The 25,958-nt window shown below is 48.0% G+C and overlaps 1 protein-coding gene across 2 annotated transcripts in view; it reads right to left on the bottom strand.

Moving 5' to 3' along the window:
• The window catches only part of BBS4 (Bardet-Biedl syndrome 4), a 566,073-nt gene that overhangs the window by 49,666 nt on the left and 490,449 nt on the right, over positions 1-25,958 (bottom strand). For both annotated transcript variants that reach the window (XM_078685031.1, XM_078685032.1), the window contains exons 14-15: positions 21,937-22,078; positions 14,945-15,155 (exon numbers count right to left, since the gene is read on the bottom strand). In XM_078685031.1, coding sequence (XP_078541157.1) covers positions 14,945-15,155; positions 21,937-22,078 — 353 coding nt within the window. The remainder of the gene's footprint in view (positions 1-14,944; positions 15,156-21,936; positions 22,079-25,958) is intronic.

The raw sequence follows: 25,958 nt of genomic DNA, 5'->3' as shown, positions 1-25,958 counted from the left end.
AAATATGTGCAAAGTACGCTAATTATTCTCTTCCTAAGGACCAATATTACTAATGGAACTCTAACCCCCATATTCTGTAGTCAGACTTTGTCAAAACCTACTGTCGTTGTGCCTTTCAACTCATATTGGTTATTAATCAAGTGCTATATTTCAAAGTTAGGTTCAACCTTCATGTTCTGACCGTAGTTCTACTGTTTGTAGATTATTTAAAAAGCAATATGACCATAGTACATACTACTTTCGAAAAAATATAGTGATTACCAAAACCAAAATAATAAACTAAACAATATTGACAAGTGCATAGTGGATTCTTATAATTATTGTTAGTGGCTCATCTGAAAGCAGCAGCTAAAGTCGATCATGTTTTGGAAAATCTGTTTTGTCGCAGCCAATTCATGGTGCCTACACAAGACTCTCCCAACCGGGTTCGCCTCGCGCATGACTGCCATGAAGAGGAGACATGAATAGAATGAGATTCAGGGCAAGCAAGTATAGAGGTCCTCCGTGATGTTGAGGCCTATTGGGGCCTTAGTGTTAAGTAATAGGATGTACTTGGTTTCCAGCCTCCGTAACTTGGTTTCCCTGTCACCTCCCCTTCTGCTGTTAATAATCGCATCAATCACCCAATATTTAAGATTGGTGTTGTCGCTCTGGTGACATTCCCTAAAGTGGCGGGCCACCGGATAGGTATTGTCACCATTGCTGATAGCGCGAAGGTGCTGGAGGATTCTCCTGTGCACAGCATGCTTGGTGTTGCCTACGTACTTCTTTTCACAGGGACACTGTAAAATATACACTGCAAATTCAGATTTGCATGTTAGCACTTGGTTTAGTGTGTGCTGTGTATCGGTGAAACCGTCTCTGTAACTCCTGGTGTTAATTCCGTGTTGGCAGGCTTTGCAAGTTTTGCACTTGTAAAAACCGTTATTTTCCTGCCACCATGGGGATTTTGCATAAGGCTCTGAATTGGTTACCATTATATGGTCGCGCATAGATGGCGCTTTACTGAAAGTGAGTGATACTCTTTTGGGGAGGTCTTTGCCTATAACGTTATCCTTGGTAACGATAGGCCAGTGTTTGTCACATATTTTACGAATCTGTTTGTGCTGTCTATTAAAGCCAGTTATTATTCTAAAACAGTTCGCCCCTGGTTTCTCCTCACCTTGAGTGCTCTCGACAGATGTCGTTTGGCATTCAGATTTCTTGACCAAAAGTTCATCCCTCGATAGAACCATAGATTTCTGTATGGCACTCTTTATTACTTGGATTGAATAACCCCTTTCAAGAAAGCGAGCTTCGCTTTCTTTTTGCGCCTGTTCCAGATCTCGGGGATTGCTGCAAATTCGTCTCAATCGCAACATTTCCCCATAGGGAATGCTGGAGATCAAATGTGCTGGGTGCGAGCTGGCCGCATGTAAAATGCTGTTGCCAGCCGTGGCCTTGCGGTATAATCTGGATTCCAACTTGCTGTCGTTGACATACAGTTCTGTGTCAAGGAATGTGACTCTATCCTGGCTAAGGGTCGCAGTAAATTTTAAATTCAGATCATTGTCGTTGATTTGGTTAATGAATTCAAGTGCTCCGTCATGGCTTCCCCTCCACACGACCAGCAGGTCGTCAATGAAGCGGAACCAAGCCACCAGATTATTGCGTATGTAGTACTGGTATTCAAGGCCAAGGACCAACTCCTCCCAAGCTCCCATGTGGAGACAAGCGAAGCTTGGGGAGAAGCTGGCCCCCTGGGCTACTCCCTGCAACTGGCGGTATGCTTGCTGGTTAAACAAAAAAATATTATTAACCAAACAAAATTCCAACATATCAAGGAGCATAGCATTGTGTTCTTTAAACTCTGGACCCCTTCTTGACAAATAATAGCGAACTGCATTTAGGCCATCCTTGTGTGTTATACTCGTGTGTAATGCTGTGACATCTAAAGCTATCAGCCAATCTCCTGGCGACAATTCAATATCCTGTATTTTAGTCAAAAAGTCCCCTGTATCTTGTACATATGAGCCCAATTGATGTACATAACCTTGTAGGTAGTATTCAATGTACACAGATGTGTGCTCAAGGAGGCTACCTCTGGCAGATATAATAGGTCTACCCGGTGGATTCAGAGGGTCCTTATGTACTTTTGGTATAAAGTATAGTATCGGTGTTATGGGACTGTCGACTTTTAGATACTTGAATTCAGCTTCTGAAATCAATTTAGTGGATCTCCATTTTGCTAATTTACGATGGTATTCTTCTTTGATATTCGTTAATACACGTGTGTGGATGCGCTCATAACATGTCCGATCATTCAGCTGAATGTAAGCTTCCTTGTCATAATTGGCCTTGGTCATCAGAACCACGTTCCCGCCTTTGTCACTCATCCTCACCACCAGATCCTTCTCTTTCCTCAATCTGTTGGTGAGTGCAGTGTACTGCCGTGATTGGTTGTCAAAGTGCTTTTTGGTCTTTCCCACATTTTTTTGCAGGTCTTTCAAATCAGATACCACATTCTCATGAAAGATGTCAAGATTGTCTTGTGGGATAATGGGGTAGAATGTGGAAGGGGGCCTGAAATTAGTGATTAGTGAGGTTCTATTCCCCCATTGGTCAATTTCATTTGTTTCAATCTTTTCATCATTTGTATTATCATAGCCCCGACCCTCCGTCTCCCATAGTTCTGATATGACTCTTGTGCCTTGGGATGCATTGATGTTATTGCCGCTGTTGTTCATTTGGTTTTCTCCAGAGTTTTTCTTTTGGGCATAGAATTTTCTAAGTTTCAGTTTCCTCACTGCTTTGTAAATATCGCATCTAGTTTTTGGATAGTCGAAGTTGCGAGGTGTTGCAAAGGTGAGCCCCAATTTAAGGATATCTTCCTCCTGTGCTGTTAATTCCAAAGAGGTCAAATTAATGATAGTGCGGTTAATAGTACTTGTTATTCCTGTTGGGCGACGGAGCCCCGTCCCCTCCCGCCTCTTCTCCTCTTTTGAAATCCTCCTCTTCGCCGCCCTCCATCTCTGGCGTCTCCGGAAGTTTGTTCTTCGTTTTTTGCTCCTTCCGTGTATGTGATCTTAGTGTCTTCAATCTTTCCTGGCATAAAAAATTAATCTCTTGGCCAGGGGATATATATATATAAACACATTAATGCATTTAAACATTGTCATAAACTCAGATATAGAAGAGTGGACAACGGGGAGGCAGGTGGGCATGTGAGGAATCCACAGGCAGATACTGTATCCACCAGAAAAAGCGTTACCGAAGGTAAGTAACTTGTTCTTCTGATGGATACTTCTGCCAGTGGATTCCTCACCTTGTGAATAGATTCCCACAGCAGTCCCCACTCCCGGAGGAGGGTGTCCACTCTTCTATACCAGAAAATCTTGAAGGACAGAGCGCGCAAAATGGCCATCCGTACTCATCTCGCTATCCAAGCAGTAATGCTTTGCAAAAGTGTGGCGGGAGGCCCATGTCGCCGTCTACAAATGACCTCTGAAGGTACACCTCTAGATAAAGCAGATGTTGATGACTTTGCTCTAGTAGAATGAGCCCTTATACCCTCTGGAGGTTCCTTGCCAGTCAGGGCGTAGCAGATTTTGATGCATAGTATGATCCATCTTGAGAGTGTGCGCTTGTGCACAGCTCTTGCTTTTTTGCAGCCAGCAAATCCACTCAATAGTCTTTTGTCCCATCAAGATAAAAGCTCACCGCCCTTTTGGGGTCCAGACGGTGAAGTTGCTCCTCCTCCTTAGAAGGGTGAGGGGGAGGATAAAAGGTAGGAAGGGTAATGGACTGTCCTAGATGGAAGGGAGTTACCACCTTAGGCAGAAAAGCAGCCCTGGTCCTAAGAGCCATTCGTTCAGCATGAATGGTCAATAACGGGGGCTTTGAACTAAGAGCTTGAAGCTCACTTACCCTCCTTGCCGAGGTAATTGCGACAAGAAAAAAAACAGTCTTAAAAGACAAAAGTCTCAAAGGACACCTGTGTAGAGGTTCAAACGGAGAACCCATTAAATATATAAGAACCAGGTTCAAGTCCCAGTGAGGTACAATAAAGGGAGTAGGAGGAAACTTATTTGTTAAACCCTTTAAAAATCTCAAAACAACAGGAGATTTAAACAAAGATGGTTGATCCGGTAAACAGATAAAAGCCTATAAAGCTGATAGATATCCCTTTATCGTAGCTACAGCAAAACCTTGCTGCGCCAATGAAAGAGCAAATTGAAGTATTTCTGACAAACGAGCTCTCAAAGGATCAACAGAATTCTCCCCACACAGGATACAAATTTAGACCACCTATAAGAATAGATGGACTTGGTGGAGTCACGCCTGGCCGATAGAATGACATCCACCACACCAGGTGGGAGAGAAAAGGAATTCAGGTTGCCCCGTTCAATCTCCAGGCATAAAGGTGTAAGGTCTGGAGGTGGGGGTGTAGAACCTGACCCTGCGACTGCGAGAGGAGGTCTGCCCTGAGAGGGAGATGGAGCGGAGGGCACGAGGAGAGGTGGAGAAGATCTGTGTACCACACCCTTCTTGGCCAATCCGGGGCGATCAATAAGACTTGGGCCCGGTCTCGGCGAATCTTCCTCAGAACCCGAGGAATCAAGGGTATGGGATGAAACGTGTAAAGGAGTTGTGAGTCCCAACTCAACTGAAACGCGTCCCCCAAGGCTCCCTGCATCGGAAACTGGAGGCTGCAGAATGACGGGCAGTGAGGGTTCTCGTGAGTGGCAAACAGGTCCACCTGAGGAGTTCCCCATGTCCGAAAGACATGACGAACTACCTCCGGATGAAGCCTCCACTCGTGACCGGCTGAGAACTGCCGACTGAGACTGTCTGCACGAACGTTCAGTACTCCGGCCAGATGATTTGCCACTAGACAAATCTGATGTTCCTGAATCCAGGACCAGAGACGCAGAGCCTCTCTGCAGAGACACTGAGACCCCACTCCTCCCTGTTTGTTGATATACCACATCGTGGTGGTGTTGTCCATCAGGACTTGAACCGACCGACCGGGAAGGGAAGGGAGGAAGGCCTTGAGTGCCAGACGTATTGCCCGCAATTCCAAAAGGTTGATGTGAAGAAACCTTTCTTCTGGAGAACAAAGACCCTTGACCTCCAGATCCCCCAGATGAGCACCCCACCCTAGAGTGGATGCATCCGTTATCACTGTGGCCACCGACGGAGGAGTTTGAAAAGGCTTTCCTTGAGACAGATTGCCTTCCACTCCCCACAAAGACAGATCCGCTGCAGCTTCTCTGGAGATCCTCACTGACTCCCCCGAGATGTTATGTTATGTTATGTTATGTTATGTGACTTTTATATAGCGCACGGCTACTCGAGATGAGTGTCCCGGCGCTTTCCACCTGCAACTCAGAGTAAAAATAACAGAACACAGCGAAAATGAGGAAAGAAACAAAAAAAGAAAACAATAAGAACAATAAACAGTAACGGCAGACTAAAGATTAAAAAGCCAGGTCTTCAGGCTCTTCCTAAACTGGAACAAGTTGGCAGTGCTGCGAAGCGAAAGAGGAAGCGAATTCCACAACTGGGGATCTCTGCAGCTGAAAGAACGCCCTCCCACGCGGGCCTTCCTCACCCGCGGGACCACCGCTTTATAGAGGGATTCCGAACGCAGAGAGCGGACTGAGTCGATAGAAAGCCAGTCTCCGCCGCAGATATCCAGCCCCTGATCCAAACAAGGCTTTGTGCATCAGAGTCAGGGATTTGAACTGAATCCGCTTCCGGATAGGCAGCCAGTGAAGCGCCTGTAGCAGCCCGGAAGCTCGGGCCCGTTTGCGCAGGCCAAAAATAGCCCGGGCGGCGGAGTTCTGCACCACCTGTAGGCGCTGAACCAGGTAATCAGGGAGGCCCAGAAAGAGGGCATTAGCATAGTCTAACCTTGAGCCGACAAGAGCCTGCACAGTAATCCGCCTGTGCTCCTCGGACAGCAGGGGCAGGAATTTACGGAGCATTTTCAAGATTCCGTAACAGGTGCCAGCCAGACCAAGAATATGAGTTCTCAGCGACAGCTGGTTGTCTAGCTTGACACCCAGATTTTTGGCCACCAAGGAGGACTGTGCCGGAGGGCTCATGTCGGACGGCCACCATTGCTGCCACTCCCTGAGATCTCCGTTGTGCTGATACCACTGCCTGCGGAGGCACCACTGGAGTGCCCTCATGTGCCAGCGTGCATGGTTGACCAACAGAATGCAAGAAGCCATCAGACCGAGCAGACGAAGGACCTTCAGGACTGGGACAACCGCTCCATTGTAAAATAAAGGAATCATTACCTGTATGTCGTGAATCCTTTGAGGTGGAGGGAATGCACGACATAGAGTTGTGTCCAGTACCGCACCTATAAACAGGTTGCGCTGGGAGGGCACCAGGTGAGATTTGGGTACAGTTATCGAAAAACCCAACCTGTGCAACAACTGAGTTGTCTCTTGTAGATGATGGAGCACTATCTCTGGAGATTCTGCTTTGATCAGCCAATCGTCCAGATAAGGCAATACTGCAATCCCTGACCTTCTGAGATGTGCAGCCACCACCGCCATCACCTTGGTGAAGACTCGAGGCGCAGTAGTAAGACCAAACGGTAGAACCGCAAACTGGTAGTGTTGCGATCCCACCGTGAAGCGGAGATACTTTCTGTGCGACTTCAGAATGGCTATATGGAAATAAGCATCCTGCAAGTCGATTGACACCATCCAGTCTTCTTCCATCAGCGCCTGAAGAACCTGCGCAAGAGTGAGCATCTTAAACTTCTCCTGCTTTAGGTAAAAGTTCAAGATCCTGAGATCCAGGATTGGACGAAGTCTGCCATCCTTCTTGGGAATCAGGAAATACCGGGAGTAGCATCTCTGACCCCTTTCCTGCTGCGGAACCACCTCTATCGCACCCTTTTTGAACAATGCTTGTACTTCTTCCTCTAGGAGCAATCCTCCGAGCAAAAACCTTGGCAAGGAGGGTCATTTCGGGGAAATTCCCGAAAGGGAAGAGCATACCCATTCTCTACGAGATTGAGAACCCAAAGATCTGATGAACCCAATTGCCAATCCTGTAGAAAATAAGTAAGCCGACCCCCCACAGGACACGCATGATCCGGAATGGTGGATCTAGGGCTGATTTGCTGTTGTAGGCGGGGGGTGGGTAGAAGAGGAGGAAGTGGAGGAGGAGAAAGCTTGACGTCCATGAGAACGACCCCTTTGTCTGCCTCTGTAGGACCTGTACAAAGGATTTTGCTGCTGCTGGGTCTGCTTATAGGTACGAAAAGTAGACCTTCCAAAACCCTTGTATCTTTTGGCGACAGAGCCTCTAGATTGCAAATCCAAAGATCTTGCCCGAGCTCTGCTATCCTTAAACCTTTCCAAAGCAGCATCAGCTTTCTTTCCGAAAAGGTCTGTGCCATCAAAAGGCAAATCCATCAGAGCAGCCTGAACATCCGCAGAAAACTCAGAAGTCTTTAGCCAAGCAGCTCTTCTGGTGGCCATCGAAGACCCCATGATCCTAGCCACTGAATCTGCTGTGTCCATACCACTTTGTATGACCTGCCGAGCTGCAGCCTGCGTGTCAGATATCACTTCATTAAAGTTCTTTCTATCCTCCTCAGGAAGCTTAGGAGATAGCTGTTTCACTGAATCCATAAAAGCATGGATATATCTGCCTAGCAAACAAGTAGCATTTGTCGATTTTAGGGCCATACTGCCTGATGAAAACACTTTTTTTGCATTTTGATCTTGCTTCTTAGAGTCTTTATCTCCAGGAACCTGGGGAAAAGCACCTGCAGATCTTTTCGAGCAAGCAGCCTGAACCACCAAACTCTCTGGCAAAGGATGTGTGGCTAAGAATTCAGGATCCCCAGGCGCCACTCTGTAGCGCCTTGCCACTGTCTTTGAAACTGCAGGAGCAGTATGAGGTTTACTCCATACCTCCAATATGGGATCAGTAAGAGCCTCAGTAAATGGAAGAATTAGCTCAACCACAGAGGATGGAGAATGGAGAACTTCAGTAAGAATGTTCGACTTGTACTCCACAGATGGCAAAGTCAAATTTAAGAGTTCTGCAGCCTTCTTAATTACCACATGGTAAGGCGCCACATCCTTAGAAGGAGCATCAGATACCGTGGGCAACCCCCATTCTGGTGAAAATTCCAGACCGCTTGCATCATGCAACTCTTCAAAATAATCCTCCTGATCCTGAAGCTCGCCTTCTTCAATCTCAGCTTCACCATAATTTCTTTCCTCCAAAAGGCGCTGCGCTCTACGCCTCGACCACTCCATTCGAACCGACGTCGTCGGATTCGGATCGGTAACGACTCCGATGGAGTTGGAGCTGGCGTCGAATGAGGAGCTGGAGCCGAAGCATCCTTCGAATGTGAAGCTGGTACCGGCGTCGAACTTCGATTTGGATCTCGAGGTCGCTCCGGAGCCGGTGAAGCCGTGCACGGAGTCGATGACCTTGGAGGCGCCGAGAGAAGCCATGGTGGAGTCGGCCTCGGCATAAACGGCAGGAAAGGAGCCGGAGCATAAGCCTGCGGCACAGATTATAAGCCAATGGACCCATGGGACCAGCCGGCGCACCAGAGGGGTACATTGCTCTTGCATATACGCCATACATGGCGTTTTCAAAATGCGAAGGGTCCTGACCAGGACCAGGAAATTGAGGGTATGAACCCACCGACTGTTCCTGAGGAGGCTGCACCGGATTCGACTCCTCCTGTACCTCTTGTTCCCCGGGATGATGTACCGGAGTCGTCGAGCCGTGAGGAACTTCTTCTTCTCCTTCATGCACCGAAGACTGATACGGATCCGGAGACGGATTCGATTCCGGAGCCGGTGTAGGCTCCCGAGATTGTAAAGGCGTGGCCTCACTTTCAGGATTACGAGCTGGAGAGGGAGATATCATGCCCTTAGGATGTTTTCGTGAAGATGACTTCTTTTTCGAGCCCGACTCCCTGCTGGAATGATGTCTTGAACTGTGCTTCTTTCTCCTATGCTTCTTTTTTGATGAACCAGAAGCATGACCCAAAGCCGACTTGGAAGCCGACCTCGACCGGGACCTCGACATCGACTTTGACCTCGACCTCAAGCGTCTCGATCTTGACCTCGAAGCTCTCTGGTGTTCCTTACCCTTCAATTTGGCAACAAGAAGTTTTGCCTCTCGTTCCCGAAGAGCCTTTGGGTTCATTTTAAAACAGGATCGACAACCCTTGACGTCGTGATCCAAACCCAGACACCATAGACAGTCACCATGAGGATCGGTAATGGACATCATCCTCCCACAAGAATCGCATGGTTTAAATCCTGTCTTCCTCGATGACATCTCGACAGAAGACAGCAACACCAAACAGATACAGAAATCCACAAAAGTAACAAAGTTACTATCCGTACAACAGAAGATCCCAAGAAACTGTTGGCGTCGACGACGCGGAAAAAAGGGAACTGATGTCATCACGCCGATGTAGGCCTAATAAGGAGTCAGTGACGTCAGTCGGAGTCGCGCGCAATGCCGTGGTCCTGTGACGTCGTCCACCCCGGCGTGCTACAAAAGAATTTCCGAACGTTGCCGACGCAGGGGGACATTCACAAGGTGAGGAATCCACTGGCAGATGTATCCATCAGAAATACCGCGCCTCAGGAGAGTGGTACCGCCATGAATCCATCAAGCCAAGATCCGCTATCTGTCTCCGGAAAGCGGAAGACATGGCTACGGTCCCATTCGAAGAAGCTTCACTTCCCATACTAGGTTAAAATCTCCCCCCAGGATCAGTGAGGGGTCGCCCTGCGGCACGTGGTCCCGCAAAAGTGTCCGGAGGTAGGAACCTCGCATCTGGTTAGGCACATAAACATTACACAGCGTGAATAGGCGTTTCCCCAATCCCCACCTCTGCTCTAATGAAACGTCCATCTGGGCTGCGAAAGACTTTAACTTCCCCCTGCCTGATGCTATTTCTGCACAGAATTGCCACTCCAGTGGTTGTTGTGGCCCAGAATTGGAGGGATATTTAGGGTGTGCCATGCGCAGGATGTCTATTTTTAAAAGGTGGGTTTCTTGGAGAAAGATAATGTCTGGGTTGTGTTGTAGAAGGTAACGCCACGTCTGCCGCCGCTTGCTGGGAGAATGAAGCCCCTTAACATTAAGGGATATGACCTTTAAAGGGCAGGGGAGAGCCATCATTGCGTCTGATCCCACATTAGTCCATCATGCCACCATAGAAAGCAGGTCGGGGTAAGGGAAAAGGGCGTAAGAGCATGTCTGTCCTGTCAAGAGGGGCGCGCCGCAGCAGCGGGGTCTCCCGCCCACCACACCTAGTAGACAAAGAAAAGTAGAGTAGAAGAGTTAGGTACGTAGGAAAGCACAGGAATGAGAAGTAAAAAAACAACAATGGCCAACCGGGCCACATTGTTCTGTTCCAGTCGCGGGACAGCATGCACCACAAGGGTTGGGTGATCCCAGAGATGTCACTCTCTCAAGAACAGACGGGGGTAGGTCTTCAGCCGCTCCTGGCTTCGTCCAGGGGAGGTGCTCCTGCACCATCTACACTACAAGCGGGGAGCTGGGGTGTTGTCCAGTTCGATAGAGCAGACATCAGTCTCGGCAGGTGAAGGAAACGCTCCCAGAGGCAGGTCCTGCAGTCCACTGCAGATGTGTGAGCTGTCTATCCAGGCCTGGACTGGCCATAGCGGGCACCGGGCAATCCCCCGGTGCGCCGCACGGGTGGGGGCCGGTTTTGAGTCCCTGGGGGACGATTTTGTTACAGGGCCGATTTTGCAGCAAAATCGTCCCTGTACCAAAATCGGCCAAAAAACGGCCCCGGCAAAGAGCTTGGCTGCACCTTCAGTCCCCCCCTCCCCCCCGCCCCCCCGAGTGGGGAGGGGGGCCGGCCGAGCACTTTGCCAGGGCCGGTTGTGGTTCCCAGTCCGGCCCAGTGTCTATCAAGGGGTTGGAGAGCGCGAACCTGTCTCTGATTTATCCCCCTCTAAGGACCTTATGTGTTCGATGATGTCCTACTTGGACTGCGATGACGATTGCTCATCAAGGGGTCGTGAGCGTCTGCGACAACGCACAGTGGACCAGGACGGCTTGGCCGGCACCCATGCAGGTGGTGAGAGACGAGCGCAACTGGCAGGCGGTGAGGAGGGAAGTCGGAGTAGTTGAGCCGCTTCTTTGTAGGACCGCATCACCCTGCGCTTGGACTCTCACTGAAAGATGAGGGCGAATGGGTGCCCCCACTGATATGTAATGTCCATGCTCCGCAGCTTGTCCGTCACAGGCTTGAAAGCACGGCACCGTTTTAAGGTGTTAGGTCCCATATTAGGTGAGGTCCTGTTTAGCTCGTGCCGCCTTGAGTATAGCCTCCTTTTCTGTGAAGAAGTGGACCATGGTTAAAATGTCCGGGAGGACGCACGGTTTTCCCGCGGGCCCGGAGACCCGATGGGCCCGCGGGAAGACCGGAGAAGACATGAAGGAGCTGTGCCATGTAGGTCATAATGTCTTTCCCTTCTGCTCCAAGAGGAACCCCTCGGATGCAGAGGTTGTTCCGGCGACTCGGTACTCCAGGTCCTCCGGTTTCAGTTGCAGTTCTATATGTTGCTCTTCCAGGGTGGCCAGGCATTGCCAGAGTTGTTCCTGGTCTTTCGTACGGGCGTCAACCGTCTTCTCCAACTCATCCACTCGTTCGCCCAAGTCGGTAACCTCCTTCCTAAGTTCCCGAACACAGGAGTGCACCTCAGTGCGCAGGGAGCCTATCTCAGTCTTTAGTTCAGACATGAATGAGGCCATGAACGCTTGTGTTATCGGCGGCGAATCCCCTCCGGTTGGCGGAGCCACCTTGGCTAGGGCAGATGAGCCCACCTTGCCCAACATTGCTGCTACAGGATTGTCTTTGGGGGTCGCCACCAAGGCGTCCTTGCCCCCTTCGGAGTGTGTCATTGCAAATCCGTAGGCTTCCTGCAGAGTGCCAGCCGCTAAGGGCAGCGAGGGACCGTAGTATTGCTCACAGGAGTGTTTGGCTTTCAAGGAAACTCGCTACGCATCAGATACAGGGGCCTCCAGGGAGAACAGCAGCGGCTGAGATGTCAGTCTACGGTTCCTCTACTGGTTCGTGGTGCCCGCCGGCGATGTGATTTGCAATATCCAGAGCAAGTGCTCACCACACCACCTTTGCAAGGCAACAGGGCCCAGACTTAGTGTGCAAGTGTGGAGGGCCAAGTGAAGTAGTCAATAGCGGAGGCTATCACGGTCCACTCCACCCCACGCTGCGTTTCCACGTGGCAAGCACCCTCACAGAAGGGACCCCAAGGAGGGCACTATCCCCAAGCAGCAGGCTACTCGTGTGTCTGCAACTCCAAAGGGGTGGGGAATCCGAATGCACCAGGACCAAGCACGCAGTGACTATTCCGAAGGTTGTAGCAACGCCAGTGCCCGGTGTCTCCTGCTAGGCCCACAGCGTTCCCTAGGGCCCACGGTGCTCCCGCAAAAGCATGTGTTCAGCCCCCAGGAGTTCAGGATAACGTCCAAGTCAGGCTCAAGACTTGTCCCACTCCAACTTCAAGGGGACAAATACTGTTCTCAAGATGACGGACAAATCACCAGGGGATCCGCAGTCTCGCCGCCCGCCCCGCAGCAGCTCAAGGGGACGAATGGGGCTCAGGGCGACAGGTCCGAGTATAGGGGGGGCCCCAGCTCTAACCAGGGATGCAAAGGTGCCTACTCCAGGAGCCCCCTATGGCCCAGGGAAACCCGTGCAGGCCGCGCGTCCACCAGGTGCAATAGGGCAGTCATCAGTACTTCAGGCTCCCCAAGGCCAGCCACTCGCATTCACAGGCAGGGTCTCGTCCGCCGTCCTCTACTGTGAGTGACGCTCTGCTTCCTCCAAAACTGGTCAGCTCCTGCACGTACAGGGGGGTCAGCCCCATCCTCTCGTGCGCAGCAGCAGCACCTCCACACCGGCTATGGAGTCGTCCTCGTGGCCCTGGTCTGCCGCTTGCGTTGTGGCCGTTGGGCTCTACACCCCTGTCGCTCCGCCGCCCAGGTCGGTATTAACTGCGGCCCCCAGGCTCCCCGGGCACAGGGACAGACAGCGCCGCTGTTCTGGGGCTCCACTGCTCAAAATATTGGGCCTCTCCCATTGGGATTTGGGGTAGTCTGTGCCTTCAAGCGGTGATTCCGCGTCACGAGGGGAGATCCTCAGCAGTCGCCGAGTCCCGGGATCCAGCCCCACCAGGGCCCACGTCTCAGATGCACCCGGCGGGGTGCTGCAGGCTGGGCCCCGTCAGGCCAAATGAACACCGTCTGTCTTGTCAGCCTCCGGGGGATGCTCCCGGTGCGGCCTGTAGGATGTCACCCGAGCCCGCCTCCGATCTTTTCCCCGGTGTCGGGCAACCAAGCACTCGTGTGCCCCTGGGCTCCCCGCCATATGTCGTCCGACTCCACCTCAGAGGGACCTAGGGAGGCCTCCGGGACACAGAAAGGGTTCCATTGTAGGCTCCATACAGGGCCAGACTGGCCATAGCGGGCACCGGGCATTTTCCCGGTAGGCCGCTAGGGTGGGGGCCGGTTTTGGACCCCTGGGGGGGCGTTTTTGTTACCGGTGGTCGGCAATATCGCCCCCTGTAACAAAATCGGCTGCAAAACCGTCCGTCTCAAACTGCTCAGCTGCACCCCCCCTCACCCCAGGGGGGCCAGCTGAGCAGTTTGCCAGGGCCGGTTTCTGTTCCCTGTACGGCCCTGGCACCTCAAAATGGCGGGCGACTCTGCTCGTCACCCGATCCTCCATAACACCGGCACCCCAGTCGTCTCTGGGCTGGGTTCAGCTCGGCAAAGTGCGCACCACACTGTCAGCTGCCGGGGCCCCCCCAGGGAAGGCGGCGATGACCCCCTGCTCCGCTAAAATAGCTTAATGAACTAGCGGTCGGCCGGAGCTCTCCCAACGTGCGTCTTACCACATTGCTGGCAAGACCACGCCCCCCCCCCCCCCATAGTCATTACCAGTGTCTTTAAAATAAGGGTCCTGTGGTTCCATCCTATCATGAAGAACCACGTCTGGATAAATAACATCATCATCTACTAACCGGTTGACCACTCTGTTTCCCCTGTGTCATACGGAGAGAAAGACCCTCAACTCTTGGTCAGAATAAGGGCTTTAAAAAATTTGAGTGATTGCCGTTTTATTACTATCGGTAGACAGTGCTGCCCGTGGGACTGTGCCTCCAGGTAGGCACATGTCACAAATTCTTCAGGGATTATGGTACTGCATGGAGTGCCGGGATGTCCCCGTATGGATGATAAGGGTGCTTTATAAATAAAAGAAATAAACCTGGAGCCCTCATAGTAGCTGGATGAAGTTATCTAGAAAATGTCTAGTACTCTGTGGACAAGAGTTGCAGTAGAAGAGGCAGTTTAGGAGGCTGCGGTAGCAAATACACATCTATTGGGATGAAACTGTGGGATCAATGCTACTTAGAGCCAGGATGTTTACTCATGAATCGATTACACAGTTGAGACACTGAAAATATGAAAGTGAGACAAGTGGCAGCTTGGTAAACCCTTCATAAAATCTTAAATATTCAAATTTTAAGTAACAGTGCTTTTGAACTACACTGTTATTTAACAAGCTGTCCCGCAGCACGGAGACTACTTGGGAAAGAGGAAATACTGTATTAGGTAAGTACCCAACAATTGACAGATTATACAGGATAACTAAGATAGCTAACCTCTAGGCAGATGCAGGATCCTTGCCTTCCTAATTTAACATGCTGCAATAAGCACTTACCTATCAGTAAAAGCAGACTTTTCCTTCAAGTCAGTGACCAACATCATTGTTAAATTACATCACCCATCTGTAGAGGGCTACAGGCTGTTATGAATTTTTAAAGCAATAACAAACAAATTAATTTGAAGGATCCATTTGAAGCCACTGAGCAAAAGGACAGCTATCGACACCTACCTGTCGAGGACTGCAAGCTCTTTCCGTACCCAGCTGCAGAGGACATGGCTTGCCCTAGGGCTTGATTGGAACCCAAAGGCTGCTGCGTGTTCGACACTTTACTTGATGATGCACTTCGTTGCTTGGATTTGGGATCCTTTGTTGGCTTTGTCCACACCAAACTCTCTCCAACTTGCAAAGCAGCTCCCAACTTCTGAGCCATGTCCACCATCTTCAAAAACAATGTAGAGAAGAAAGAGGAGGCAGTCATGCTTGAAGTGCTGACTGACAGCAAAGATGGAAAGGAAGTTATACAGTGTGTGATGTGCTTGCGCGTCATAGACAATGTCCCCCCAACAACGCACACAGAAAATATTTTGGGGGTAAACTAGATGCAACAGATGGTGGAGAATCACTTCTTGAGAGCAGCCACCGAAAGCAACCACATTTGAGAAACACAACCCCCAAAGTTTGCTTAATATTTACCCATTGCCCCTGGCAATCATTCTTTGCTCTTTAGGATTGAGTTATGTTACTTACAGGTAGCACCTGGACACTTCTTAGGAAGCAGCTGTTGTGCTTTATCAATGGCAATCATTCATTAATTTCCCATAGCAGAATGATGGAATATGACACTTAAGTCCGCATGTGTTTACAATGCGTGGCATTTCCCCACATTTGTTACTCCGCAGCAACTTTTACAATGCAGAGCTTTACACCGCAACTCATTACAACGTATTACCCATTAAAAAACAAGTTACTTACCTTCGGTAACAATATAGCTGTCAGACAAATGAGTTACTTATAGATTCCTTACCTTAGAATTAACCCCAGGCGTCAGACTGGATACAGAACGTTTTTCGTCACCAGTACCTCTGCGCATCGGAAGGTGGCGTCAGTCGGCTCCGCGTTTGTCGTTGGCGTTGTGTCGCCGGGATGACTTTGCGGCAGCTACTTAGACGCCGCCCTTGCGCGCTGACGACAGTTCTGTATACGACTTTCCACGCCAGAAACGCAGAGCCATGCAAGACACTGACCACCGGTGCACAAAACTAGCACCCTGAAAGGATAACCTTAACCCTAGAAATCAGTTCGCAGAGCGGGAAGGATGGGTTGGGAGGTAAGGAACCTATAACTAACTAATGTTTCTTACAGACATATTGTTACCGAAGGTAAGTAACTTGTTCATCAAAAAGAAACACGTTATAGATTCCTTACCTTAGAATAGATACCCCAGCAATACCACCCCCGGAGGTGGGACTGCGAACCAAGTTCACACCAGAAAGTTCTGGAGAACAGAACGGCCAAAGAAGCTGTCTCTCTGGACTTGACTGTCCAGGCAGTAGTGCTTGGTGTAGGTGTGCAGCGATGCCCACGTAGCCGCCTGACATATGTCATTCAGAGGAACGCCTCGTCCCAGAGCAGTAGTAGCTGCCGTCGCCCTGGTGGAATGGGCGCGCAGCCCCACTGGAGGCTTCTTCTTTGCAAGAGAATAGCATGTTTTGATACACAAGACGACCCATCAGGAGATAGTCCACTTGTGTACAGCCCAACATTTTTTGGCTCCCAAGTACCCAACCAAGAGCTGGTCATCCTCTTGGAACTGTTTGGTGCGATCCAGATAAAAGGAAAGCACCCATTTTGGGTTCAGACGGTGGAGCCTCTCTTCCTCTTTCCAAGGATGCGGAGACGGAAAGAAGGTGGGCAAAGTGATGGTCTGTCTGATGTGAAAGGCAGTGAGAACCTTGGGCAAGAAGGATGGACGAGTCCTGATGAAAACTTTGTCCGGATGAACAGACAGAACAGAAATGCAGTTTTAAGAGTTAAAAGCCTCAAAGGACAGTTGTGAAGAAGCTCAAAGGGAGCACACTTTAAATAAGTTAAAACCAGGTTCAAGTCCCACTGTGGCATACTGAAGGGTATAGGAGTAAAGAGATGAGTTATGCATTTCAAGAAACAATTTACAACCGGGAACTTTAAAAGCGAAGGCTGATCTGGAAGCCAAAGGAAGGCAGAGATGGCAGAGAGATAGCCTTTCATAGTGCCCAGAGCAGAGCCTTTCTGGGCAAACGAAAGTAGGAACAAGAGAACCTCAGAAAGAGGGGCAGAAAGGGGATCCACAGCCTTTGCTGTGCACCATGCCACAAATTTCCACCTTCTGATGCGCAGAGATACTGCTGACGAAAAACTTTCCGGATCCAGTCTGACGCCTGGGGGTAATTCTAAGGTAAGGAATCTATAACTAACGTGTGTCTTTCAGATACGCAATTTACTAGTTAACTCCACCGGGCATTGTAATGGGAAATGCGTTGTAATGACAAGCAGTGTAAAGCCCTGCATTGTAAAAGTTGCTGCGGAGTAAAAAAAGCATGGTAATGACATGCGTTGTAACTAAGCCGGTGTAAAGGATGCTTACCGAATGATGCCACCTGCACATGAAAACAGATTTGGTGATGTAGATATAACAGATACTTAGGAGGAAACTGTTTGGACTAGAATGGGTATTATTTTTTAAAATCTGAACCTGCAAATCCTGAATCCTCAGACAGTACAACATTAACTGCAGCAACTCTGGTTGGGGAAAGGAGAGGAATCTGCCGTTGACTCAACCCTGGTTCGTTAGCCACCACTGCAACTGACTCGCAGTCCCCTCTGAGATCTGGACGACATTGGATAGATTGCCCCTATGCAGCGCCCACTGGAACTTCAGGTCCCACTGCGGAGCCTGCATAAGCCATCAGGCATGATCCACCAGCAGTATTCAGGAGGCCATGAGGCCCAGCAACCTCAGAGTCATTCTCAACGAAATCTGGGATAGAGGCTGGTATCATAGCCCGAATATCCCGTACTCTCTGCTCAGGAGGATAGGCCAGAAACTGCGCTGTAACCAGAAATGCCCAGACAAAAATGACCTTCTGAGAGAGAATCAGGTGCAATTCCGGCACGTTGATCGCGTACCCAAGTGAATGCAGGAGGTCCGTCGTAGTCTGGAGGTGGGATACGACAGCCTGGAGTGAGTCCGCCTTCAACAGCCAGCCGTTGAGATAGGGGAAGACTGGTACCCCTGAACTGTGCAGATGAACTGCGACCACGGCCATCACTTTCGTGAACACCCGAGGGGCGCTGGTGAGGCCAAAGGGGAGCACGGTAAACTGAAAATGCTTGCGGCCTACCGTGAACCATAGGTGATGTGAAAATAAGTGTCCTGCAAGTCCAATGCTTCCATTCAGTCTCCAGGGTCAGCGGCAGACAGGACCTGAGCTAAGTTTAACATTTTGAACTTCTCCTTCCTCAGGAAGTGGTTGACGTCCCTGAGGTCTAAGATAGGACGTAGGCCTTTGTCCTTCTTGGGTACCAGGAAGTAGTGGGGGTAGCAACCACGACCTACTTCTGGCACAGGGAGTCGATTGACAGTTCTCTTGGCTAACAGAGCCGTAACTTCCTGATGGAGAAGGGCCAAGTGATCCTCCGACATGCAATGGAGTGTTGTCACCAAACAAGCAATGGCCATCAAAGAGCATGTCCAAAAATATGGATTGGACATCCTCACAGAAGCCAGACTTTTTCAGCAAGGCATAGCGCAGCAGGGCTACTGACGTGAAAACCATCCTACCCAGCGAATCAGCAGTATCCAGCTCACACAGGATGGTGAACTTAGATGCGTCTTGACCCTCAGCAACAGCTCCGGACTCTGTGGCAGCACTTGCGCGAACGTATCCCACACCGTGTGTGTAGAACAGCCCAAGAGAAATGGGGTGTTCACCGACCGCAGTCCTAAGCTGGCGGAAGAAAACATCTTCTTCCCTACTCTGGCAGCCACTCAGGGCAATAGGGAACGGCAGGGATGAACAGCGGTACAAAAGTACCCTCCGGCGGGGGTGAGACTGAGGTTGACGCCGGTTGGGGGCATAGTCACTGGAATCAGCGCCAGGGAAGGTACCATGAGGTCGACCGGCACCGATCCAGACCCAGGCATGGATCCATGGGGGCCCTCTGGTGCCGGTGCCGGAGCCGCTGGCATTGAAGGCCCAGGCCCCCAGCCAAGTCCACGGGGCCCGAAGGCACGCCAGAGGAGTCAGGCAGCACGAAAATGCTATGGAGCACTTCATAAAAGGCACGAAGTTGGGCAGGGGACGCTCCAGCTCTGGGAAAGGGAGGGAAGGGAGGAGCCATCCCTGCGGGCTCCGAAGATAGAGCCGGAGAATAACGCCGCTCTGGGTCCCATGTCGCGTCGGCTGAAGAGAAGGCAAAGAACAACGATGCTTCTTAGCCTTCTTCTTCGACTTACTGAAGGAGTGCATAGACTTCAAGGAGGGATGGTTATGACTTTGTGACCGATCCCGCGACCTTCCTCTTGATTGGGGACCTCCAATGGCGCAGAGCGGACTGCCAAGCCTCCAAAATTTTTCCAGACCGCTCCCGCAAAGACTTCGTGTTTCTGGCTCGGTAGTCGGAGCACAACTTCAAATCATGGTCGCGCTCCAGGCACCAAAGGCACACTAGATGCGGATCGTTGACCGACATCAACTTGTGACAGGAGTCACAGGGCTTGAAGCCGGTCCGACCATGGGAGATGCCTTTTGCACCAGAAGTCAAAGACTCAACAAAGGTGTCAACAAAAGTCAATAAAGGGTTAGTGAAAAAAGACTAAGGGGCACACTCTCTCTGGATGCGACGTCCGCGCGCAGGGGCAGCATCTACGTAGACACCACAATGTCATCCCGGTGACCACGACGTCGGTCGCAGAGTAGACCGACGCCACCTACCAACGCGCAGGGGTACTACTACTAAAAAAAATATCTCCAGATCCAGTCTGACGCCTGGGGTTAATTCTAAGGTAAGGAATCTATAACTACAGTCTCTTTCAGATGACAGGATATACAGCAACCATGGAAACCTGGTGCACAGCACTCCAGGAGTGAGGCTTCAGCAGCCCTCATGAGAAGGCACAAAGCAGTCATGAAGACTGTGCTCGCAGCAGCGCAAATGACTGCAGGTACACCAGCTCAGGTGAATGGAGGAGCAGCAGCCCAAACAGCTGAGAGCGAACCAACTGTGACTGAGGGCCTAGCTGGCAGAGGGTACTGCAGCCCAAAATGTGCAGGTACCACTGGAACTTGCAAAAACAGCGCAAGACTATGGAAAGAGACTGGGGGTCTTCTGCATCTGTTGAGTGATCATCAGTACTACCAGAAGCATTAAGCTGAATGTTTCCCTGAGGGAAGCACTGCTCAGGATGCTCAGGAGGAGACATTACTGCCTTACTGCATCTCCTAGCATCATAGTCAAGTCTACACACTAACCTGGACAGATCTGGTATATAAATAAAATAAAGCCAGAGGGGGCACCTATAGACATATGCAGTTTACCAGGCAGACGGCTGAATTTACAAGATAATACTTGGGTCTGTTTTTTTTCTCATTAATTGCATACTTAGTTCATCACAGCAACAATTAACACAGGGATAGATCTCTCTAAATATATCAAGGTTTACAGTTAGAAATGTTTCAAGGATTTTGAAGTGTTTTCATTTTCTGCTTCAAAGTGCATGAAGAGATTGAAAATAAAAATCACAGCTATCTAAATTCATCCTCGCCGCCCCCTGGACCTCTTTCCATAAGATAATTTACTGATAGGAGTGCATTTAGCACCAAAGGTGGTCAGTGCCAGATGTGGCATCTGAAAGAAAGATTCGGGGCTAATATTCTTTTCAAAATTGAATGATCTGTTTAAGGGCAACATGGTATAGGACCAGAAGTCTCAGATGGGGAGAGGAAGCGTGTGCATGTTCCTCACCAGGTTGTGCATTACAGCCTGGTGGAGAAGATGCAAAGCGTGCATGACTGTGTGGCTAGCCCAGGAGGGCCGGCCAAACAGTTCTGCGCACTTTGGGTGTGAAAACCACTCCTCTCCCTGGCCCCTACTCTGGCCAGCCCCGCCCCTCCCCACACCTAGAAATGGAAAAATAAAATGATAATAATGTTCAGTTATTATCATTTCATTTGATCTCTTTTCTGCTCTCAAAGCAGTGTGGCGGCGCTTCTCCAACTTAGTGGAGGAGCTGCCACTACCTGCTCCAACACTTAGCTCGGGCTGGATGCGTGAAATATAAAATGGTAACCAAGTCATTTTATTACCATTTTATTTTTCATGTTTGATGTGCTAGCAGCAGGGTGGGTGACGCTTCTCTGCCGTAATGTAGGAACTGCCACTGGCAGCCTGATGAGATACTAACTCACCCTCACCTGTTATTGAGGTGGATACACAAATGCTATTTCCCTTACTGCTCAGAATACTCTATTGTTATTGCAGACAGAAGGTCTGCAATTACATATGCATACGTTTCAAGGCAGAAATCAGACCTCTGGTGAATAAAAATTGGGCCTTTGTGAGTTTATAGGAGGGGGCGTAATCTTTCAACCTTCTACAATCCACTGCACAGCATTCTTGTGGAGACGGTTATAGTACTCAAGCAATCTCACCGGTTCAAACTAGGATCCCAAAACTCTGCCAGTGCCAGGTCCAGCTATCACCATTCCAGTTTGGCAGAGTCTCTTTACCTAGCTACTAGGAGGCATAAGTGGAGCAGAGGTTGGTGGGTTCAAATTCAAGTTGCAAGAGGTCTGGGGCTGACCCTTCTTAAAAAAAACTAAGGCCAATGGAATTGGTTTCACCCACAAATGTAAAAGCAAATTGAGATTGCATATTCCTGCAGCATGCAGCATGCAGCTGAACCCCAGAAGCCGAAAATCTGTATACAGGAAGGAATTATGTATACACCAGCAAAACAAAATTATAAAACTAAAATGGCTCAGAGAAATCAACTCTCTAAAAAAAGGAAATTTACAAAGTAGATCAGCTGGAAATAAAAGAAGCAAACTCCAAACCCTCTCCCTTTTCCTTCCTGCTCATCCTCAACAACAGAAAAGAAACATAGAAACAACATGTTGTCAAGTTCCATGCAAGACACGGGAAATTCATAAAAGACGATTTTAATGGTGCAAATATTTTACCTCTGGATCAAATTCCACAGTACTCCCCTCCTTCATGGTGTTCACCTTGTGCTCCATCTCCTGGTACTGACTCAAGGCTCCTTTCTTATCCCCCTGATTGTATAAGAGAATAGCATAGTTCAAGTTCACCAAAGGGTGACACCTGACAGGGAGACAGAAACATTCACAGGTGGTGAATAATGATAGTGATACAGCAACCCTATCTAGTGCAGGCTACAATGTCACTTGGTAAGTAAACATCTCATCAGATACATTTTTTTGTGGATTTCTTCTAACTCTTACAAGACTTGGTGGGCCTGGGAACTAAAACAGCTCTGAATATTATTTTAATCTACCTTATATTTAACGCTGACCAAGTCGGGCCCTCGACAGAAGAGTGTGTGGAATTTATTTTTTAATATCATGGCTGTACAATTAATTTAACAGCAGAATTTGTCAAATGTATGGTTAAAAAGCATTACGATGTATACACACTGTTATAAAGAAAAAAACGCATGAAATATTCCAATACTCCTGGGACTGAAACAATATTCAGGCACATTATTCCTTAGCACCAAATAATATACTGCAAAAACAATAAAATGTAAGATAGATGTGTGCCACTCTGTCAGATAAGTTTTCAGAGACGAATGAGTTGATATTGCCTCAGCACACTAAACCCTGAGATGAGGCTTCTACTGACAGGGTTTTTCCTGTGCCTGGCAATGCCAGTTCATCCCTGCTACTAGGGCTATTCGGCATGCCTAAATTGGGATGTGCAACGTGATCAAAAACAACAAAGTCCACAAAAAGAATCAATTGAGAATGCTACTAATTTTTCAGGCAGATTAAGAACCAAACAATAGCATAAGGTTTCTTCAGAATTTCCAAACCTTTGGAAAATATGCTGAAGGAAGTTCGATTTAATACTGACCGTGGCAGGATAGTTGATCTCAAAAACATGCATTTGACAAGATTTAGTTCTCATGATCATCTACACACCACAAAGCCCAGTTGTAGCCCTATATCAAGAAATTTCAAACCATAATCCAATGTCAAATTGTGCCTCTTATGTCACTTTTTAGCTTGAATATTTCTAGTCAGATTTTAATGTTCTTCCCGGTTTTTGTATGCAAATGTGAAAGCCGAGAAGTAGTTATTTATCAGGGAACATTTATATACAGAAGATTGTTGTGTCTGAGCGTTTCCGTTGGAGTATGTTGGCCCTGCTACAGAGAGGCGGGGACTCTTTGATACAAGCTCTTCATCATATAGAACAACTGCATCGCTAATACTACTTTTTGGATTTTCGTTTTTATAAGGTAAAAATGTTAAATTATTCCAACAGCCAACTTTTGAAGAATCCACTGAACGACTGAGGCATCTTGCAAATTTTCCCAGGTTTTGGGTGATCACTTGGCAAATAACTAGATGACCAGACTCTTCAAGAGGCAAGATGGCCATTTAACTTGCTGACCTCCCAAACTCAAACAAGCCTCACCTTTGTGTCAGATGGGAAAGAATATAATTCAATTTGGGTCTACCACAGCGCACCAAAGGCAACTTGTTCTTCCTGCTTGCCCTCATCTAAAAGGTAAATGCATTCGTGGCCAGGGCAGAAATACATTCTACTTCTCCTTCTTGGGGCAATGGCAGAATTTTTTTCCGACCCTTGTCTTTTAAAAAAAAAATATTTGCAGTTAGTAAAGGCAGAAATAAATAAGCAATTCATCAAAATAGAATTATCATTACTATCCATGATAAATACTCGTCAATTAACATAAAGACGAAATCTATACCTGTTTATATGAAAGCTGACTCAGCATGGATAAGAGTATGCATAGACTTAGTCCCCACAACATAGTTTATAGAATTTCCTTAAGGCTCCTAATCTTTGCCTGAATAGTTTTTCTTTTGCCTTGATACAAGACATCTTAACCAACCACTGCGAAAATGTTGGAGGATCAGCCTCCTTCATCTTTGCAAGATCAGCGACCTAGCAACAAGCGAAGCAATAAAAACAAACTGTTGTTGTTGTACTGGTAGGGCGAGTGTATTGGTCAATCTGAGAAGAGCAGTACTTGGTTCGGGCGCTAAATATATTTTGAGCTTTTTGCTGAGCCACTGATGCACTTGGTTCCAAAATGTAGCTAAAACTGGACATGCAAAGCAGATATGGAGCCAGTCCCCAATAGGATGCGTGCATCAGAAACATGCTCCTGAAATAGAAAAATACATTTTAGAGAGTCGAAGAGGAGTGTTAGAAAGGTTCCATCGTGAAAGAAAATCCATACGTTTAAAATTAGCGCCCCTTATGGCTTAATGGGGCCAGATGTTATAAGCTCTCTGTGTTTGCATATCCAGCCTACTACCAATAGAGTTTTGGATAATTTGTAAAGTTTTAGGCGCAGTTTTAGCCCGAAGATAGCTAAGTAAAATGTTATACCAGTTGCCTGTCCTTCAACTTTCTTTTACATAAACATCAAGACTGATCAGATTTACTTGTGGATCTGAGGCTACTTGAGAACTTTTAAAAAGTTCCTAAGCTGAAAAAATGAGTGAATATGAAAGACCTGGATAGGACTGTTTGATTTGATTCAGGATTTAATTTGATCTCCTGTGCAAAGATCCCTTAAACACATTACTTCTTATCTCCTCCAGGCTATTATATGTCTTTGGCTAATTTGAAGACCTAGCACCCTACTGTGGGAGATTAGCATTTCTGGATGAAGGGAGGTAAACTAATATTTATGCTTCAATTTAAGAAATCTATCAAAAATAATTTGAGGTTTCTTATATCTACTACGCTTTGGGAGCCTTGATATTTATTAAAGGGAACAAGATGGTAACCGGATTCCAGAACCATTTGCTCCATGTAAAAATTACATCCCAGATCACGTATGGTAAGAGACCTTCGGCACCAATCCAAAAAAGCAGCTTGGTAAAAAAAAATTAAAGTGATAAAGTGCAAGTCCACCCTCTGCAATTGGTAGTTGTAAAGTCTCTAATTTTGTACGAGGTTTCCTGCCAGATCAGACGAAATACCGAAGTATTTGGTCTACGTCATTAAAACCTTTTTTGGGGGACTTTAATTAATACATTTGAAAAAACAAAGAGAAATAAAGGAGAAATCATCATTTTGAAGGACCTGGTCAGAGCAACTAAAGAGCAAGATTTCAGATTTGGAATGATTAATCTTGTATTCTAGCCCCCCAATGTTGCGTTGCTCCGTGGACAAATATAGAATTAGGTCATTAGCAAAATGTTTTAGTTTTGGAGCTTCCGGAAGGGGTGTTCTGATTTGCGGATACTGTTGCCCTAAAGAGGCTAGAGGCTCTATAAATAATGCGAAGAGCACTGTGGACATTGGGCACCCTTGCTGAGTGCCTCGTTTCATTTGTAATGTTCCAGCGGTTTGAGAGTTTATTATAATCTTTGCTTCGGTATTACTGTAAAGTTTGTTTAATATTTTCGTGAGTTGTATGGGGAAAGTACATTTTCTTAAATTTGCAAATAAGATTTCCCAAGCATCTATCATAATTAAAGTAGCCTCTATGTTTTATTTGTATATAATAATTGATTGCCTAGACTAGAAAGATGGTATTGCTTGCCAGCATTCTCCCGGGCAAAAAACCTGACTGATCACAATGGACCACTGATTGAGCAGCAGTAGTCCGTCTTAGTGCCATAATTTTGGTAAACGATTTGTAGCCTGTGTTTAGTAGGCTGATCAGGCGATAAGAGCCGGGATTGTCAGGTGGTTTTCCTCTTTTAACGAAGCTTATGATAACTGCATCAGAGAAAGATTTCGGAAGATGATTTCCTTCTATAATCGCATTAAATAGCTCAACTAAAATTTCTGTTAATTGAGGCAGAAAAGTCTTATAACATTTGGAAGATAAACCATCACAGCCACATGCTTTGCCCATGGAGGACCCCCTAATCACTTCCTGAACCTCTTTGGATCTAATCGGGGCTACTATAAGAGCTTGCTGGAAGGCATTACGCTTTGGTAGTTGGATAGGTCTAAGAAATTCATCTAT

Source organism: Lissotriton helveticus, chromosome 3_2 (genome assembly GCF_964261635.1).
Source record: "Lissotriton helveticus chromosome 3_2, aLisHel1.1, whole genome shotgun sequence".
Taxonomy (NCBI): domain Eukaryota; kingdom Metazoa; phylum Chordata; class Amphibia; order Caudata; family Salamandridae; genus Lissotriton; species Lissotriton helveticus.
This window is presented reverse-complemented; position numbering and strand designations above follow the sequence as displayed.